This window comes from Mustela nivalis (genome assembly GCF_964662115.1).
Source record: "Mustela nivalis genome assembly, chromosome: 17".
NCBI classification, from domain to species: Eukaryota; Metazoa; Chordata; class Mammalia; order Carnivora; family Mustelidae; genus Mustela; species Mustela nivalis.
The window spans coordinates 45,834,244-45,855,136 of record NC_139036.1 but is presented as its reverse complement, the minus strand read 5'-3'; the positions used below and the strand labels follow the sequence as shown (position 1 = coordinate 45,855,136).

Here is a 20,893-nt window from a genome sequence, read left to right as displayed (position 1 = left end):
CCGTTTGTTTTAGCAGAGATGCATTTACATTTACTCTGATTACTATTAGATTTGGAATCATTGCTTCCATAATTTTTTTTTTAAGTCTTATCATCTCTTGGCCTGTTTTTGTTTTGTTGTTCTTTCCTCTTCTGCTTTTGGGTTTCATTTCTTACTATTTTGGGAATAATAGGACTTTGGAATGCTTCTTTTTAAAACATCTTTTTTTTTCATTATCTATAATTTATCTTTAATATTTTGGTTACCTTGTTTTTATTTTTTTATTTTTTAAATTTGTTTAAGTTCCATACCCAACATGGGACTTGAACTCATGACCCTGAGATTAAGAGTTAGATGCTCTACTAGCTTAGGCAGCCAGACACCCCAGTTACCTTGTTTTTTAAATACTTCCCAATTAGTCTGTAAAGTCATACTTCCTTATATTGACTAACATATTTACCATTCTTTTTTTTTTTTTTTTTTAAGATTTTTATCTATTTATTTGACAGATCACAAGTAGGCAGAGAAGCAGGCAGAGAGAGAGGGGGAAGCAGGCTCCTCACCGTGCAGAGAGCCTGATGCGGGGCTTGATCCCAGGACCCTGAGATCACACAACCTGAGCCAAAGGCAGAGGCTTTAACCCACTGAGCCACCCAGGCGCCCCACACATTTACCATTTTTGCTCATAGTTCATTTTTGAGTCCCACTCTCCTCCTTGCTAAACACTTCTTTGGTAGCCTTCCAACAATGGTTTAGTAATTTACAACTCAGTATTTATGTAGTATGTTTTGTGTGAATATATAGTTATAAATTGCCTTTATTCTTTTTTTTTTTTTTTTTTAAGATTTTTTTTTTTAAGATTTTATTTATTTACTTGAGAGAGAGACAGTGAGAGAGAGCATGAGCGAGGAGAAGGTCAGAGAGAGAAGCAGACTCCCCATGGAGCTGGGAGTCCGATGTGGGACTCGATCCCGGGACTCCAGGATCATGACCTGAGCCGAAGGCAGTCGTCCAACCAACTGAGCCACCCAGGCGTCCCAACCTTTATTCTTGAATGATGGGGTGATGGCATGTAAAATTTTATATTTAGCAGTGTGAAGATACTGCATTGCATTCCAGTATTTACTGTTGATGAAGATTCTGATGTCATTTTGTCATTCTTCTCTAGGGTAATTTTAAATTTCCCAACCCCCCTACCTTCGATACTATTTTTATGTTTTGCAAGAACAAGGGACATATTTAGATGTATGAATTAATTTTTAGCCAATTAGGGTTTGGTTTTCATCCTCATTCTGAGAGGTCTGTCTGGAGTTTTGAAAATTTGGAAATTATTTCTTTAAACTTTTACTCTTTTCTCCTCTTTAATATGGAATGTCTGTTTATATGTAGATTGTTGTAGTTCTTGTTACTCTCCTTCCAGATCTCTCTCTTTTATACTTCCCATTTCCATCTCTCTGTCTTGCTCTGTTTTATTCTCAGACTTTTGTGCCTGTTCTTCTGTTCCTCAGGTTTCTCTCCAGCTGTGTTTAGTTTACTGTTAAACCTGTTGGGACACCTGGGTAGCTCAGTTGGTTAAGCCTTCCCTCAGCTCAGGTCCTGAGATCGAGTCCTCCATTGGGCTCCTTGCTCATTGGGGAGCCTGCTTCTCCCTCTGCCTGCTCTGCCTGCCACTTCCCCTGCTTATGCTCTCTCTCTCTCTCTCTCTCTGACAAATAAATTAAAATAAAATAAAATAAAATAAAATAAAATAAAATAAAATAAAATAACACCTCTATTTCTTTAAAAACCAAACCAAAACAAAAAAAACTTGTCAGTTGTTTGGGGTTTTTTGTCTTTGGTTTTTTAAAAGATTTTATTTTTTTGAGAGAGCTAGCGTGAGCAGGGAGGAGGGTTGTAAAGGGAGAAGCAGATTTCCTGCTGAGCGGGGAGCCCAATGTGGGGCTCTGTCCCAGGACCCTGGGATCATGGCCTTGGTCTGAGCCGGCTACCCAGATGCCCCACCATGTTTTTCATTCTGAATTTATTTGTGGTTACTTTTAGAAACCTCTTTTTTTTTCATCCTTTCCTATTCTTTTATGATGTTCATTCCTTTCTTTATCCGTTTGAACGACTATAATATATTTCATTACGATTTTTTTAAGAGAACCATGTAGATTTGTATATGTTTGCCAGGGTAGAGAACATGAGGTTTCTGCATCTTCGGCCAATATACTTACTTTAAAATTGGCTTTCAGATTACTCCATTCCCAGAAGTGCCTGGCTGTCTCAGTGGGTAGAGCACGGGACTCTTGATCTTGGGGTCCTGAGTTTGAGCTCCACGTTGGGCTTAGGAATCATTTTTCAAAAATTATTTCATTTCTAGTTTATTGAGGATGAGTTCTCCGCATTTTTCCATCTGCTGACTGCTGCATATCAGTCTGTTCTTTTCTGCTTTGTAATCTTTTACAGTGAGCTCACCTGGGGTGGGGTGAGGAAGGCATGTGTTCTGTGGGAATCTTATGTGATCCCTAGATTATGGAAATGCCCTGAAAGCACAGTTTTCCATTGATCATCTTTTCCCTTTTTAAAAAACATTCTTTTTTCTTTTTCTTTTTTTTTTTAAGATTTTATTTATTTGATGAAGAGTGTGAGCACCAGGGGAGTGGCACGCAGAAAGAGAAGCAGGCTCCTCGCAGAGCAGGGAGCCAAATGTAGGGCTTGATCCTGGGGGTCATGACCTGAGCTGGAGACAGATGTTAATGACTCAGCTACCCAGGTGCCCCTAAACTAATTCATTTAGAAATATCATCTTTGCTACATATTAAGGTGTCATGTATACTTTGGTCTAGTTCTCTTTCTTTTTCTTTCTTTCTTTCTTTCTTTTTTTTTTTTTTTTAAGATTTTATTTATTTGTCAGAGAGAGGGAGAGCGAGCAAGCACAGGCAGACAGAATGGCAGGCAGAGACAGAGGGAAAAGCAGGCTCCCTGCCAAGCAAGGAGTCCGATGTGGGACTCGATCCCAGGATGCTGGGATCACGACCTGAGCCAAAGGCAGCTGCTTAACCAACTGAGCCACCCAGGCGTCCCTGGTCTAGTTCTCTTTCTGTTTAATTGTTCTGTAGCGGACTATTTTAAATACTGTAATCTTAAAATACTTTGATATGTAGGAGGGCAAATTACTCCCTCTCTATTTTTGCTTATCAGAGATTTTATGGGGACTTCTCCCTTTAAAACTATATTCTTTCAGTTGCAGTTTTATGATTATTTAAATCTTATTTGCCTCTTTCTTCCCCAGCGAAACCTTAATAAGATTGTAGATTAATTTGTAGATTATTAATAGTTTTTACAAGTTTTAGTTAAACTTACTCTTGTTTTTTGTTATTACAGTCAAGATTTCTTTTTCACTTAAATGTTTCTAAATAACAGTTAAATTTTTTTAAGAAGGTGACATTTCAGAAAAAGACCTGAAGTGAGAGTAACTGTGGGAAGGCCCATGGTCTGGAATTTTGGCTGCCATATTGAGGAAAGAGCAGTGGTAGAGTGAGCAAGGAGCGAAGCAGGGAGTAAAAGGAAATGAGGTCAGAGAAGGGATAGAGGTGACAGATGCTGTAAAGCTTTGTGCGCACCATTTGCAAGAACTTTGGCTCTTGTTCCTTATGAGAGGAGGAGCCACTGAGGACTGGTAAGCCAAGGTCACACATACTACGTATTTATTAGATTAGTTGGAAGGAGGAGCAAGCAGGAAGACGAGTTAGGAGTCATTTTAAAAAATTCATATATGAGAGGGGTGCCTGCGTGGCTCAGTCAGTTAAGCCCCTGACTCCTGACTTTAGCTCAGGTGGTGAGATCAAGCCGCACAACAGACTCTGCTGGGCGTGGAGCCTCCTTAAGACTTTCCCTCTCCTCCATCCCCCACCACCGCTCTCGCTCTCTTTAAAAAAATACGAGAAAAGATACAGACTCAGACCAGAGTGACTGCCGTTAAGAGTGTTTATAAAGTGGTCAGATTCTGGATACATTAAGAAGGTAGAGACCACAGAATTTCATGATTGGATATGGGGTATGGTAAGAGAGGGGAGTTTAGTATGAGCTCAGTTTTGAACCGAGGTGCCTTACGTTAAGACATCTAAGTGAAGTTGAATGAGCAGTTAATCTACAAATGAAATCTCCACTTGCTCAGGTTTAGTTGTTTATATTTGTTGTGATTTTTAAAATTTCTTAATATAAAATATATATTGTGATTAAAAAAAATAATAGGTTCTGGGGCGCCTGGGTGGCTTAGTCAGTTAAGCATCTGCCTTCAGCTCAGGCATGATCCTGGGGTCCTGGGATAAAGCCCTGTGTCAGGCTCCCTGCTCAGCAGAGAGTCTGTTTCTCTGTCTGACCCTTCCCCAACTTGTTCTCTCTCTTTCAAGTAAAGAAAGAAAGAAAATTTTTAAAGAGAATCTTATTTTTCTGAAAGGACAGTTGAATTCTCATTTCTTTATGTTAGTATCAGCCATCTTTTTTTTTTTTTTTTTTTTTAAGAGTGTATTTATTTATTTGACAGGTCACAAGTAGGCAGAGAGGCAGGCAGAGAGAGGAGGAAGCAGGCTCCCTACCGAGCAGAGAGCCTGATGTGGGGCTCGATCCCAGGGCTCTGGGATCATGACCTGAGCCGAAGGCAGAGGCTTTAACCCACTGAGCCACCCAGGCGCCCCAGTATCAACCATCTTAATTGAATAGAAAATGATCTGTTGGGGCGCCTGGGTGGCTCAGTGGGTTAAGCCGCTGCCTTCGGCTCAGGTCATGATCTCAGGGTCCTGGGATCAAGCCCCTCAGCGGGGAGCCTGCTTCCCCCCTCTCTCTGCCTGCCTCTCTGCCTGCTTGTGATCTCTCTGTCAAATAAATTAAAAAATAATAATAATAAATGATCTGGTTTTTTTTATTATTTATTTATTTATTTATTTATTTATTTTTACTTGAGAGAGAGAGAGAGTGAGAAGGTGAGAGAGGAGAAGGTCAGAGAGAGAAGCAGACTCCCCGTGGAGCTGGGAGTCCGATGCGGGACTCGATCCCGGGACTCCAGGATCATGACCTGAGCCGAAGGCAGTCGTCCAACCAACTGAGCCACCCAGGTGTCCCTAAATGATCTGTTCTTAAATGCTTTTATTTATTTATTTAAAAATATTTTATTTGTCAGAGAGCACAAACAGAAGAAGTGTCAGGCAAAGGGAAAAGCAGGCTTCCCGCTGAACAAAGAGCCTGATGTGGGATTTGATTTCAGGACTCTGGGCTCATGACTTGAGCTGGAGGTAGATACTTAACCGGCTGAGCCATTCAGGTGTCCCTCCTTAATGTTTTTAAAGCTTTGACCAGTGAAATAGACTGTCTGGGCCTCTCCCTTTATTTAGGCATATATATGCTATTCCCTTATTAGATGGAATACAAAAATATGTTAACATTTAAATATCACAGAAATGCATAATTTGTACACACACATACTACATATGTATACACAGTTTCCAGTTTTTAACTTAACTAGTGCTTTTTTGAGTTCTTTATCTTAATCTCTTCCTTTAGTTTTTGTCATTTTTGCCATATTCTTTTTTCTCTACACCCAGTCTGTTGGCTGTTGACTTAAGGGTATGCTAGAGCCACAAAATGGAATGTTCATTTTTCAGCTAATTGATGCCATGGGTTAGTTTATGAGGAAAACCTATTTCCATTTTAAGATTTATTATTTTGATAACTTTTTCTAATTTATTTTTAATGTTTTAAGTTTTGGTGCAATTTCTAGATCTACCTAATTACCTAAATCCTCCCATTCATCTACTGTATGGTCTGTGGTTTTCATCTCCTGCCGGCATATTCTCTTTCAGTTCTATCTGAAAGAGAAAGCTAGTGCTGATTAAATAGAGAGCAAGGGATATTTTTTCCCAAAACAGTACTGGCTAATGTCTACACAGTAGTGTCATGTTTAGTTGGTATAATTCCCTTTCAGTGCCATCTACAATTGCAGCTTATTAGAATTCTAGTGCGAGTTGCCCAGTCTGACCTTCACAGGACCTGCTTTACATGCCACCCATCTGTGTGGTTGCATGAAGGAGGCAGTGGGGAATGTCGATAAAGACCATGTTGTTCTCATATTTATCTTTCTCCTGTACATGTCTGTAAAGGCAAATAGTTTTCAAGAGAGGCTTGTGCTGACACTGAGTGCAGCTCTTGCAGTCATCGTAGACTTTTTGCTAGCAGTTTCCAGGCTACCCTTTTGTTTTTGTTACGATACTACCCTTGCTCAGAGCATCCCTTCTCATGGTGCTGTTCCACAGGGAAGTCCTTTTCTTCTAGAATTGTATGCTGTATGCTGCCCAGATGACTTTATGGGTCGTGATTTAGCACATGGCAGATTTGTCCGTCCTAACACTAGAGCCTAGGAATCCTGCATTCAGCATGACCTGAAGTTTTCTCCTCAAAGCATTAAAATTGTTCACAAAACAAAACAAAAAACCTTTTTTTAAGCCCCCCCCAATATTAAGAAGTCTTTTTTTTTTTTTAAGATTTTATTTATTTATTTGACAGAGAGAAATCACAAGTAGGCAGAGAGAGAGAGAGAGAGGAGGAAGCAGGCTCCCTGCTGAGCAGAGAGCCCGATGCGGGACTCGATCCCAGGACCCTGAGATCATGACCTGAGCCGAAGGCAGCGGCCCAACCACTGAGCCACCCAGGCGCCCCAAGAAGTCTTTTAAAGAGTTAGATTACATAGCAGGCAAGGTTCATTCTTAACCTGCCTGCATGTATACTAAGAAAGTTTAATGGGAATAATTTCTATCCCCTTGAATTTACTCTAATATAAAGACTGTGGTGTGAACAGTCACCATACCAAATTTCTTTTCTTTTTTTTTTTTTTTTAAGTTTTTATTTATTTATTAGAGCATGAGCAGGGGAGAGGGTCAGAAGGGGGGAGAGAGGCAGACTCCCCACGGAGCAGGGGTCCTGAAACGGGACTCCATCCTAGGACCCTGAGACCACAACCTGAGCCTAAGGCAGACACACTTAACCCACTGAGCCACCCAGGGGCCTCCAAATTTATTTTCATTGCTTAGGCATGAACTTTATAACTATGGATCTTGGACTCGTCAGAATGTAGCTAATGAGTTCTGTGTAGTCCAGGGAAACGTGCCACCTTGTTTGAGACCATCTGAAAGTCTTTAGAAGGAGTTGTGAAAAGAACAGGAGAGGTGTGATTGGTTATTCAGGCTCTTCAGTGGATGAAATTGCTGGAGAGAGCAAGTCATGTCCATGTGGGAATCAGGCGCCAATTATTCATCTCAGGGACCGTTGAAACGCATCAAGATGGTGGAAACATTCAGGTTTTATAAGGTTCCCAACACAGTTTCAGTAGCTTTAAACTCACAAGTTTGGTACCTACGTAAGTGCTTAGGTCTCTGGCGGCAAGTGAGTTTTGTCATTGAAGAAGAAGCAAGTTTACTTAATTGCTTTGAAGGTTATTATGTGGGAGGAAAGGGACTCTCTTTTCTTAAGGTTCTTTTTGTTTTTGTTTTTTAATTTATTTGAGGGAGAGAGACAGAGAATGAGTGGGAGAAAGGGGCAGAGGGAGAGGGAGAAGCAGACTCCCCGCTGAGCAGGGAGCCCGACTTGGGGCTCGATCCCAGGATCCTGAGATCATGATCTGAGCTGAAGGCAGACACTCAACCATGTGAGCCACCCAAACGCCCCAAAAGGGACTCTCTTTAACAAAGTAATTGAACTTCTGGTTAGTAGTGGTATATAGTGATCTAGAAAGAGTCTTTTGAATCTTTGGGATAATGAGAGAGAGCTGGCTTTTATCAGACACTGAATTGTCAGTTTTGTTTGGCTTTTCACAGGTTCACCGGAACAGCACAACGCGCTCTGGCTGTGATGTGAACCCCTCCTGTGCACTGTGCGGCTCAGGCAGTACCGTCACCATGCCTCCAGAAATTCACTATGAAGCCCCTCTGTTGGAACGCCTTTCCCAGTTGGACTCTTGTGTTCACCCAGTCCTAGCATTTCCAGATGGTAAGAAAGGCCACAGAATATAAAGTTTAAATGAGACTTAAAGGCTTCAAAGTGAAAGAAAGTCAGCCAGGATCCTGGTACAATCTGGTGCTATCAGGGTATCAATTTCAGTCAACATCGTCACTTAGAATTTTGCAAATAGGGTGCAGCAGATCTGCCAGACCAGAATGTGCCACTAAAAGATTGCAACTTGCCAGGAGAGAGATTTCCCCCCAGCCTTTCAAATGGCTCCTGACCCTGAAATAAAACCCTGCCTAGCTTTGCTAGCCATATGGCCCAAGTTTTCTACTAATATTACCACTTTTATTAGAAGTCACCTGACAGCAGGAATAATTCGATCAAGCTCTTTCTTAATCAAGGGAGTTCTGATAACAAGTCCTGGAGCAGCTATAGGATTTAGGTAGGGGGAAAAAAAAAAATTCAGTAATTTGAAAAACAGATAAAGGAGAGGGGATTATCGTAATGCAGTGTTTGATCAACTGTCACACAGAAGAGGGCATTCTCTTCTAGGGTAGGTGTCAGTAATTACTATTTTTTATAAAGTTTCATTGGAACACAGCCAGCCCATTTGTGTACACATTGTCATTGGCTGCTTTTCTGCTAGAGTGGCAGTAATATTACATAGTTCACCAGACTGAACATGGTTTGGCCTGCAGTGCCCAAATTATTTATCATCTGTCCCCCCCCCCTTTTTTTTTAAAGATTTTATTTATTAATTTTGACAGAGAGAAATCACAAGTAGATGGAGAGGCAGCCAGAGAGAGAGAGAGAGAGAGGGAAGCAGGCTCCCTGCTGAGCAGAGATCCTGATGCAGGACTCGATCCCAAGACCCTGAGATCATGACCTGAGCCGAAGGCAGCGGCTTAACCCACTGAGCCACCCAGGCGCCCCTCATCTGTCCCTTTTAAGGAAAAGTTTATAAACTTTTGGACCATACGGATAGCAAGCTAGGCAGGGTTTTTATTTCAGGTCGGGAGTGGTGGAGCAGTAAATAAACTTTAGAACATAATGAGTGGGAAACCCTAACACATCTTCTGTGTACTTCAGATTCCAAGGTTCATTGGCTTTTACCTTCTCTTGCCATTTGGATTATAGCTCATATAACTTGAGATTTTTATTTGTATAGCATTTTATGGTTTACAAAGGACCTTCTACTTGTTTTATTTGCTTCTCTCAGGAATCTTGGAAGGTGTTAACTTCAGTTTGTGGTAGATCAAGAAAAGGCTTAGAAAAGTTGTGCTTTATCTTAGGCTGAATGGTAATGAGTTTTTAATGGTTCTAGAATTCAAACCCATGTCATCTGATGCATGTCCTTCATTTCACTATATAATATGCTTCTACCCAGCCAGGTTATTCAGGGAAATCAGTTTTCTACCCATTTCTAGACTCGGACTGTAAGTGGAGCCGCCTGGAAAACTTAGGAGCATTTCTTGGGTTGCTCTCTCAGGATCACATTTGCATTTCTCAGGATCTCATATTTGAATAAAGAAGCCTGAAGCCTGTAGTTACATTCTGATTCTGATAAGGCCTCTTCCATACTCACTGAATATCAGCTTATAAACATGGCGATCATTTCTTTGTCAACTGCATTCCCATATACAGTTGGGAATTGTCTTCCCCATCCCCCAGTCACATATGCTCAGACTCTCTGTCTCACAGACTGGTGCCTTTACACTTCCTTACTCCATCCAGTTTCAAACTATTGTAGGTAGCATTGAGGGAGAAAGGAAGGAAAGATGTGGAGACTCTCCTCTCTGGTCTTTAGCATCTTCACTTTCCTGCCTGCCTTTAAATACTTTTCCTTTCTCATTGTCTCCCAGTCTCACACAGCTCCTAACCATGATACTGGGGTTTGGACAGGAGAGTTGGTCATTAAGTTTCCTTACGAGACTGTAAAGGAGAATATATATATATTTATTATTTCAAGTAGGATGTAGGAACATATTTGCCTTAGACTTTCTGTGGTTTGACTTGGGTGAGACCGTTACCACAGTTAATACTGTTCCTTTTGGATAATTTTGTTTTGATCCAAGCAAATTACCACATTCAGAATGTTTGTAAGTTGTAAGGTTTTCACAAAGATGTCCAACTCCAAAGGGCACCATTCTTCTGTGTGAATAGCACTTCCTGAGTATCGAGATTCCCCATGGATCACTGTGTAGAATAGTAAGTAACAGTGAAGACTAGCGGCCAATGTAACACCTGACCTTTGGGTCACTCTTTTACAGCCAGTTCCCTTGGAGATACTTGGAGATGGCAAGATTTCCGGTAGTTTTACTAATGGTTCCTAACCTTGTTTGTAGGTGGGATGGGAACCAACTGCAGCTCTCAGTACTAGAGCTCTTTCTCCCATGTTGACCACCCCTCAGCCATTTAGATTAAGTGTGGCTAGAGATGGTAGAATTGGAGGAGCTGGAGGAGCTGGGTGCCGGGCTGCAAGGTGAAGGCATTAGAGTGTGGTAACTCTTCAGTACTCCTAGGAGGGGGAGCTTGTTTCCTTAACAAGCCAGTCAATCCTTAGCATGGAAATGTAGAGGAAGTCTAAAACCTTGGTACAATGTTAACTTGAGTTTGAGCTTCATAAGAGCACCACCTGCTGGCCTTGAGGATCTATGCTATTTTGAGAGCGCTTACCCAAGACTGGTGTATGTGAGGCTACCGCAGTTTAACCAGCAGGAGGAGGAAGTGAGTATTATGAAACAAACCTAGAAAATTCGCTTGAGAAAATGGTGGAAAGTAATGAGCAAAACAGTCAAGTGAATCGTGAAATGTCAGACCCCTCCAGTAAGCATGAAGTCAGTCTTTTCATTTTGTCTGAGGAAATAGTAACTTTAAAATGATGTTAGTTTCCTATTTTCTGTTTTAACATTTCTGTTTTCCTGTTACTGACCTGATCAGGCATCTGCACCCTCTTCTCTGATAATGGCACTTGAACGGAATGTGTGAAGTCTTCTGGCTGAATGGGTCCCTATTGTGTTCTCTTCTATTTCATACCCTTTCATTGCTTACCTTCAGGTCCTGCATATCTAATCCCATTTCAGAGCTTTAGCACTACATGGATCTCAGGTGTTATGACTTTATTTAGAGCATGAACTCAGACCAGCAATTCCTAAGAGATCATTTTTGTTCATTGGCTGGGGGATTTAACGGACTTCCAGTTCATTCTTAGAGGAGTTAAACACACAGCAAGTTTCTAGCAAAGTAAAACAGCCTGTGTGCTTTGAGCAGTTTGTTATTATCCCTAACTGCCTGTTCGGTGGGTTTATTGGGGAAATTGCTCTTGATTCTGCTTAATACCTCAACTCTAGGGCACACGGTGGTATTCTTCAATTATAGCAGCTCCTCCTTCAGAGCATTAGATGAGGGTGGGGGATTAGGTATGGTTCTGGAGTCTGATGTAATGTGTTGAGAGTGGAGAGAGTCAGGGATGCCTGGGTGGCCCAGTTGGTTAGGCGACTGCCTTCATCTCGGGTCATGATCCCAGGATTGTATTAGGCTCCCTGCTCTGCCAGGACGGGGAGGTGGTGGCAGTGTGGGGGGCCTGCTTCTCCCTCTCCTGCTTCCACTGCCAGCGCTCTCCTCTCTCATTCTGTCGAATAAAACCTTTTAAAAAAAGAAGGGGAGAGACTCCGTCAGTCTGGGCTAGCAGTAACAAATGCCGTCCTCTCTTGTGCTTACTCTGATTGGTGGTGGCTTTGTATCATCTGTAATTTTTAAAGATAAATCTAAGGTCTCGGGGTACCGTAGGGGAAACAGTGCTTTGATTTTTTTATTTTTGTCTGCAACAGAGGAAAGGAGAGCTCTAGAGCATGTGTGCTGGGATGTTACCTTCCCAGATCTAGGCCTGCCACCTCATTTTACCAATAAAGCTAAAAAGCCCAGCTAAGTGGTTTGTTCTTGTTTTTGCCTTCTACTCAGTGATGGAACTAGGACCTGAATCCAGGCCTTCTCATGTCTAGTCAGGGTACTGTTTCCATTATAAATCAGGTCTCTTAAATTCTTCCCTACCTCCTTTTTTCCTGGCTTAATTTTCAGGTTTGGTAGAGCAGTGACTGGATAAAGTAAAAGGAAAACGTGAAATCACTATGCTTCTGTTGTCCCATTATATAGACTTGGCCAATCAATTCTTCTGTTGACAAGGGGTGTCCTGGGATATGGAGGAAGTGTTTTCCCCTTTGTGGGGCCTCTAGACATTCCACTTAGCCCAGTTTTCAGAGTGCCTCCAGACAATGCTTTATTTCCTACACATCCTTTTCCCTAACCATTTTGAATTACAGCAAAAAATACCGTTAATAACCTCAAGTCAATCTTGATTGTTTTTTAATGGGAAATCCTTTTTTAAAAAAAACATTAGCTCTTCTTTAGGAGGGTGGGGGGAATCAAACCATTTTATTGAGGGACTCGGAGAGGAGTGGAAGGGCTGGAAACATAACGAGATCCAACAGCCTCGGTCTGGTTGGTATCTCCCCAACTTTGAGGTTGCTGAAAGCTGATGTTTATCTTTTAAGGTTGGGATAGGTGAATTTGTTTTTAAGTGTAGAAAAGAAGGAATGAGTATGCAAAAAAAAAATTCAGAAGACAGCACTGTCCTTACATACTGTACCTCAGTACTTAGACATATAGCAAATATTTATTACCTTTAAAACTTCAGTAGGCCTCCTGATTTGTTGGACCGCCATAATAAATGGCGTAACAGTGGTCTTTTCACAGAACTGGAAAATAATGTCTGGCGCTGAGACCTGGCTGCTTTCCGACTGAGGAAAGGCATCCCTGAGAACAGAATTATTTTATTCACCCAGGGTTATACGTTCATTCCAGTCCTGAGGAGCCCAGTGTTCAAATTTGTTCTTAAAGTGTCATGAGGTCCATGGTATATACTATAGAAAAGAGTGTTTAAATGTTTTCACACTATAGAACTGCCTTGAAAAATACCCTGTACACTCCACTTCTTGCCAGTAATTTGAGAAATCTTAACATTCCACCTTTCCATTCTCTGAACCAAATAATCTCATGGTGTGGTGGCTGAGAGTGTGGGCTCGAGGGTTCTACATACCTGAGTTTGAGTGTTGGTTGACTTACTAAACTGTGTATCCTTAAACAGTTAATTCACCTCTTTGAACCTGTTTGGTCTTTTAAAAAAGATCATAATGATGCTTATATCAAAATGAAATACAGATTTTAAATTAATTCTCAAGTGTAAGACCTGTAAAAAGAAAACTGCCAAACAATGCTGAGAGAAAATTAAAGAAAACCTAAGCAAATAGATCTACCACGTTCATGGATTGAAAGACTTGGTGTTGATGGCAGAAAAGAAAGCATTTCTCCTTAGATTGACCTTAGAGTCCGATAATACACAACGAGCTGTTTTGTATTTGAGTTTTTTCCAGAAGTCTGAAGAAGAAACAAACCACCTAGAATTAAGGAAGAATCCGCTTCCATTTTATCTACAGCACTGAATGTTAGAATAAAGTAGAGTAGTAGTGACAGTTTTTAAGGTCTGAGAGAAAAATGGTTTCAGTCTAGAAAAATTTTTTTCTAAAGAAATTACTTAATGGCATGTTCTTAAGAAAATAAAAAACAGAACTAAGAAAGTGAAAAGGTACAATAATGGTAAACCAAAGTGGTAAAAATTATAGTTTAAAAGATTAATTTTTGATGTTGAGTATTAACTGATCGGCAAAAAAGAACCGATTAGAGGCCCGTGGGGGCCTCTGGGGCCTGGGTGATAGGGAGGTGAGGAGCTAGGAAGGAGGGGGCCTAGTTCTCAGTAGATGGTAAGTATTTGTTGAATGAATATATCCTGATTAACTGTGTTGATAGTATTAGGTTTAAATGTTTTAGACTCTAGGAGAATTGAAGCAGGGTGTTTATCAATCTTTGGAACCAGTAAAGTTTAACAGACTTGGTAGAATTCCTGAACAAAGAAAACTCCATTGATGTATCAAAAGGTGTTTTTAGATGGGGTGTATGTTTGTTTAATTTGAAAATGAAAGGCAAAAGTGACTTGCTTGTGAATAAAAGAATGACCTTCAGTAAGGTTCAGGTAACCAGCTGCTCCACAGGACAGTGCTTGCCCTGCCAGGCCGTCCTGCCCACTGGGCACAGAAGAAAGGGTGTGATGTGGACCCTCACTGGGTGGGGAGCGCGGGTTCCCGGTAGACGCATCTCCCTTCTTGAGAGAGGAGTCCAGAGGCCAGGTGTCTGGACTAACCCGCAGTGTTTCGTGTTTCTCGCAGATGTTCCCACAAGCCTGCACTTCCAGAGCATGCTGAAATCTCAGTGGCAGAACAAGCCTTTTGACAAAATCAAACCTCCCAAAAAGTTTTCACTTAAGCACAGAGCACCCATGCCGGGCAGCCTGCCAGATCCAACTCGTAAAGACAGGCACAAGTTGGTCAACTCCTTCCTAACAACAGCCAGTAAGTTCCGGAGGACCTGGGATTCGTCCTCTGGTTATTCTCTTTTCCTTTTGTATTCTCAAGTTACTGTTTTGCTGTGGCAGTATCTCGGGGTTGGGAGAAGCAGTTGGCTCATAGAAATTCAGCTCACAGTCTACTTCTGCTTGCCTTGGATGTTCTCGCATGGACTTCGAAGGCTATTCCAGACACCAGGCGTCTCGGGGCAAGACCCAGAGTGCGGGATGAACAGCTGGCAGTGACATGGCATTGGCTCCAGCTGTGGGCAGGCTGTCTCCTGTAGCCTGGTTGCAGATCTCTCTGCTCGAGGGCCCTGTGGGCTGCCCAGCCTGTCCTGGCCCTCGTGCTGTCTGCTAGGACTGGCAGTCCCAGAGGACTCTCCTGCTGCCCTGGGTGTCTGTCACTGGCCTAGAGCGAACTCGAGAGCTTGGAACTCAAATAAAAGATGGAGAGAAGATTTCACAGCTCCTTTTCTGTTCCCCTCTTCAGAGCTGTCCCATCACCAAACTCGGCCTGACAGGACCCACAGGCAGCACTTAGACGATGTGGGGGCCGTGCCTATGGTGGAACGAGTGACAGCGCCAAAAGCAGAGCGCTTGCTCAACCCACCGCCACCTGTGCACGACCCAAACCCCAGCAAAATGAGATTGCGAGACCATTCATCTGAGAGAAGTGAAGGTAGGGCCAGGCCCGGCACCTCTGCCTGCATCTGCATCTGCTCAGGGCTTTCTGGGGCAGCCTGGGCTTCTCTCAATCGCCCCCAGCTTTGACCTTCACTTTCTAGGAAGGCAGAGTAGAGGGACCCCTACCGCTTCTAAATGCAGGTTACTTCTAACTGCTGCAGTGACCTCCGCCCAGCCCCCTACCTCCCGCAACCAGTTTGCTTCACCTTTTTATCCTCTAGGCTTAGAAAGCGTTTTGCTTTTACCGTGTTTTTACCGTGCTTTTACCGTTGCTGGTATTTGTGGCTTGTGCTGGAAGGAGAGCTAGTTGAGGTGGCCACGTATCCCTCTTTTCTCTTGACTTCTGCAGTGTTGAAGCATCACACGGACATGAGCAGTTCGAGCTACCTGGCGGCCGCCCAGCATCCCCCGCACAGCCCCCTGGTGCGACAGCTCTCCACCTCCTCAGACACGTCGGCACCCACCAGCTCTAGCCCACAGGTCACGGCCAGCGCGTCTGTAAGTACCTGTGTGGAGCTGGCTGGCCAGTCCCTCTGCAGTCCCAGCTCCTCAGAGGGCTCTGGAGGACAGTGCGGGGAGTGGGCTGTGAGGCCCAGGGCATTTGGGGGTGCTCAGCTCACCGCGATGTGTCCTTTTTTAGTCCAAGGGATGGTATTTGACCTTGTGTTCTCCGTGGTGGGAAGTTGGATGCTGAGACACACCCTGAAGGTGGTCTGTGGGGTTAGGTCTCACCCAGCACTCAGCAGTAGCATGGCTTTGATCCCATTGGTTCCAGAAGCTCACCCGCGAGGAGCGGTAGTGGACAGGGACTTAGGAACACTGGAGGCATTCCATTTCCTTAGTTTCACACTCCTGGTGAGCGGAGGGGAGAAGGCAGGGCCTCGCGCCATCGCTGAAAGCTGTCAGCACAGCCATTCCAGACACACATTCCCGCTAGTTTCTTTCTCATATTTAATTCCTCAGTGTTTGCCTCCTTGAAACATATACCTAGAGCTTCTTGGTGCCCACTGACTGGTCCTTTCTGTGGTATTTATGATAATAATGGTGATGGTGCTAATAAAATGGTGTTTCTTGTGTCTGTTCTTCATGCTTTTCTGTGTTAGCTCATTCAATCCCAATACTGCCCTTTGAGATGTAGGTGATATGAAGGATTCTTACTCTGTCGGCAGGGAAACTGAGGCTTTGTAAGGTTAAGTAAACTGCAAAGGGATGCAGCTTGTGAGGGTTATGACTGCCACTCAGCCCCAAGCCGTGTGACCACAGAGCCAGCTCTTCGCCATGACATGCACGTGTGAGCTCGGCGTCACTGAGGTCACTCGTGGGGGTGTGCACACGCTAGAGCCCCCTTCAGAGCACGCTTCAGGGAACGTATAAGCTCACAAATGGGCTCGCTTTGTTCTCTGTCTTTGCTCTTCAAAATCACTCTTTTCCAAATGACCTCTTTATTCCTCCCTTTTACCTCTGTCACCCACAAATTTTGGTCTAAATAGGTGTGTAGTGTCTATCACAAACTCCGTTTCCCATCAGAGGATATCAGTCAACCAGAGGATTCCGGTCTGAACTCTTGAGATCTGACAGTTGGAGAGACTTCAGCGCTCTTTCCCTTCCTAGCCCTCCTTGTCTGGAGGATGTTCCCTTAGGCCTGAATTGTTTGAAATTTTTTCTTATTAATTATTGAGTACAGATTTTGTATCTGCACTGACCTTTATGGCTCTCACTGCCTGATGTTTTCTAAAAGTGTGGATTTATTTAATAGTAAGAAGGAGGATAGGCCAGATACCGAAAATGAGGGGGAGAAACGGGGGTGGGAGGTTGTGTGGGGTAGCGCTGCCTGAAAGCTGTTGGGCACCTCAGAAACCTCCTGTGGCTTTTAAAAAAAAAAAGGAAATCCCCGAGGATTCTGATTTGGTAGAGAAGGCATCCCAGAACCTTGTGCTTGCTTCTATGCTTTGTTCCTTTTCTCCCCTCTCCTTCTTGGCAAAGCACTCTTCATCTTGCTTCTGAGAAACCACTTTCCATTCCCATCACCTGTTTTGCCCCTCTGGCTCTATAAACAGGAGAGAGTAGTTGAATTAGATCCAATGAGTGCCTGGTGGGAGGCAGGGCTCAAGCCCTATTGACCAATCTATCTATCTATCTATTTATTTACTTACTTACTTATTTACTTACATACATACATACATACATACATACATAGTAGAAAACTTGATGTTGAGACAGAACTCCACGGGTATTGTCCTCAGCCCACTCCAATCTCTTGTCCTTGAAGGTACTAACAGCAGGCCCAGAAGATTCAGGGGAAAACACACCTGTTTCTGCCAGCTCCACATTCAGTCTTGACCAGCCTGCAGGGAGAGCGCTCTCTTGAGCTCCCCTGAGGTACACTTCCGGTCATGGGATGTGTCCTTTTAGCAGAGATGGGCCAGTGGTAGAGGCTTCAGGGTGTGAGGTCACTGAGCCTTAGCTCTTAGACCCAGGCAAGATTTGCAGAATTCTCTTCGACCATTTTGGCTAACCAGTTTTACCTTAAATTTGTGAGGTAGAAGCCATCTGTCCTCATTTGACAGAGAAGGAAATGGAAAAAGACGTTGTGGTGGGCTGACATGAGAGGCGACAGCAGGCTAAAGGCCTGGCCCAGGAAGCACCGCCTGTTGGCATTCTCAGAATGCCTGAAGGGATGGGTTGAATCAATCCCGTATCACCCTCCAGGAGCAGAGAGTGGGGCGGTTAGTTGTAGGGAACGGTGTCTTCCTCATCATGCTTCATGAGCTGATCGCACTTGGGGCTTGGCTTTGAAATGCAGCCCCTTGGGTGTCTCCAGCTGTGCTGTTGCCATGGTAGCACATGTGTCATCCCACTGTTGCCCTCTGGCCCCTCTCCACTCAGCCACCAGTGTCTGTTTCAGGGTGGGCCCAAGCAGCTGGTGGACTTTGCCTGCGTCCGAGAAACCAACCAAGGCCTTCAGCTCCCTCCTGTATTCCTTCTTTGGCCTCCGAGCTGCTGTAGATGCTCACCTCGTCCTCTGATACAGGACCCTTGTTAGTCTTCTTCCCTAAGAATTTGAACTTCTCAACCTGCAGAAGCAAATCTCTCTTCTTCAGGAGTGAGCTGTGTGGGCACGTCCAGGTCCTCTTCCTCTGTTTCCCTCCACTCAGCTCCACTGATAGAGCTAGAAAGCTCTCCACTCTTCCCCAGTAGTCAAAAAGACAGGATATCCCATAGGGCTGAGCAGATGGTGGGTGCAGACTTAGCTGAAGAGTTCAAATCTGCAAGAAGGAGGTGCTTTCATGACGTCCAAGGTTAGATGATCCGTTGAGCTGAGCCTGTGCCCTGAGGTCTTTACAGGATGAGGAAGCTCCCGTTTCTTAACCCTAAGGGTGCACTAGGTTTAGGGAAGCGTTGGCTGTGGGGGCCTCTAGGGCCTGGGTGATAGCGTCATCCTTTCTGCTTCCCCTTGCTGTCTCTAACGGAGGGGGGTAGTTAAAGTGTATGTGGGGGGGGGTCAGAAGCACAGCCTGACTTTAGGCCTCAAGGTGAGCACCCCTGCAAAAATTCAGTAGAAGTCTTCCACATGAGCCCACGAAGGAAGAGACTCGGGAGCCACATGGTGGCTCTCCTGAGGATGTCACAGGGGGAGACCTCGTCCTCAGTGCAGGTGGCCGGGTGCTGGCCATCCTATTCTATGTCCCAGGTGTCGGATTTGACGTTTGCAGAATTGTGCCTCCCTTGTAAATACACTTTTTTAAGTGGTACATACGACTTTGGGGCTTAGACTTTTTTTCTTTTTTTTTCCGTCTTTTTTAAGATTTTACTTATTTCTTTGACAGAGACACAGCAAGAGAGGGAAGCCAAGCAGGGGGAGTGGGAGAGGGGGAAGCAGGCTTCTCACGGAGCAGGGAGCCTGATGTGGGGCTCAGTTACAGGACCCTGCACATCATGCCCCGAGCCGAAGGCAGATGCCCAACAACTGAGCCACCCAGGCACCCCTTTAAACTCACCTTTGTCTTACAGCAGCCAGTGAGGAGGAGAAGGGGAGAGAGCTCATTCGACATTAACAACATTGTCATCCCAATGTCTGTTGCTGCAACAACTCGTGTAGAGAAACTACAGTACAAGGAAATCCTTACTCCCAGGTAGAGGCCTTTGCTCATCGGCTTCTTGCCCTTTTCTTCCATTACTGCCTCTTTCTCCTCTTGTCCCCGAGCTTTGGGTCTTAGCCTTAGGTTTGTCATGTCTTTAAGAGAAATTCTTCCCTGATAACAGTGAAATTGTTTCTGTATATCATTCTCTCGTTCTCTTAATAAAGAGTACCAACCAGACCTCAGGCCACATGCTGGCTGTAGCCGTGTTTGTCTGACAGCCCAGTGTGTTCCCAGTAGTGAATTCGTTGTCCGCAGCAAAGCAGGATTTCACCTGGGAATCACACCCGCTTTTGTGGACAGCTTCAGAAGTGGGCAGCCCCGTGTATGTGCTCTCACAGGCTAGCAGTCTGCCGGGGCTGGCAGTGGTCCCCTGCGGACAGTTCCTTGCCTGCTGTTTGTCACAGCTCCCAGCCGGCTCCCTGTGTCTGTCCTTTGTGGGGCCCCTCTCTGAGGCCTTGGGAATACCAAGGCAGAGGGCAGCGTGCTCTCACACAGACACACTCAACTGCCCGGCTGCCCTGCTCTCTCACACTTGTCCTGTCTTGATTTTGGCAGCTGGCGTGAGGTCGATCTTCGGTCTCTGAAGGGGAGTCCTGACGAGGAAAATGAGGAGGTAACAGCATGGTCGTTCTCTCTTGGAGGGACGCACACCCATGCCTATACACACACGCGCGCGCACACCCTAGGGGCTTGAAGACCCGTGAGTGTCAAGTACAAGCTCACTGTATTCCTGTCCTGACGGGGACAGCCCCCACAGTAAGGGCTGGGGCTGGTTCTAGAATTGCTCTAGCTTTACTTGGGCTTGGCTTCCTGGAGAGAGGGAACCAGTGAAGCTGTTCTCTTGCAGGTCGAAGACCTATCTGACGCAGCCTTCGCCGCCCTTCATGCCAAATGTGAGGAGATGGAGAGGGCTCGGTGGCTGTGGACCACGAGTGTGCCACCCCAGCGGCGGGGCAGCAGGTGACGGGGCAGGCACAGGTTCCCCGGCCTGGGAAGGGAGGGTGGGCGGGGAGTTGGGCGCTGGGTCCATGGGGTTGCCACCGCCCCTGGGTTGCTCTGTGTGTCTGTCCACTGTTGAGGGCTGAGAACGCAGACGTTCCTGGCTGTTCGTTGGACCTAATGAGGGTATAAGGGTCACGTGGCTGGAGCCTTGCTGAGCCATAGGGTCGCTGTCCAGTTGTGGCAAACTTGCGTGATCTCCCGGCTCTGCCTGGCGGCTGGCTGGGCCGTTCGGGGGCCAGTTGAGGGTTGTGTTGATTGAACCAGAGGCACTTCGGAGGCCTCACCACAGTTAACCCTCCTTGGGACAGTTGAATTGGGGGGTTGTGGTCCTGCTCAAAAGAACTGGCCAGCCCTGTCTCCGTTTGGCTAACAGAGGCACAGAAACCCTCAGGAGTCTCAGATAGAAAGATTTAGGGCCCTGTTTCTCCCTTGACAACAGTTTTCAAAGCCTAGATGATTTTCCCTTGCGTGTGAATTTGGTGAGCACTGTGCCAGAGATTGGCCCCTGGCATCGTTCTGCTCTGGCTTTTCTCTTGGGACGATAGGTGCACCCATTTCTTAAGATTTGTGTATCGGAGCGTCGCCCGCCCCCGTACAGAGCGGTGGAGGAGACGAGGGGTTTATGGTTCCTGGGAATGAACTGTGTCCGTCT

At 44.9% G+C, this 20,893-nt stretch overlaps 1 protein-coding gene across 7 annotated transcripts in view; it reads left to right on the top strand.

Annotated features, from left to right (window-relative positions):
* Positions 1–20,893, top strand: part of KANSL1 (KAT8 regulatory NSL complex subunit 1) — a 185,464-nt gene that overhangs the window by 162,082 nt on the left and 2,489 nt on the right. For 4 of the 7 annotated variants that reach the window (XM_082706481.1, XM_082706480.1, XM_082706482.1 and 1 more), the window contains 7 exons: positions 7,827–7,998; positions 14,235–14,417; positions 14,904–15,092; positions 15,447–15,595; positions 19,109–19,230; positions 19,795–19,852; positions 20,087–20,199. In XM_082706481.1, the coding sequence (XP_082562607.1) occupies positions 7,827–7,998; positions 14,235–14,417; positions 14,904–15,092; positions 15,447–15,595; positions 19,109–19,230; positions 19,795–19,852; positions 20,087–20,199 (986 nt within the window). The remainder of the gene's footprint in view (positions 1–7,826; positions 7,999–14,234; positions 14,418–14,903; positions 15,093–15,446; positions 15,596–19,108; positions 19,231–19,794; positions 19,853–20,086; positions 20,200–20,893) is intronic. The other 3 variants (XM_082706485.1, XM_082706486.1, XM_082706484.1) reach the window with 1 other exon arrangement.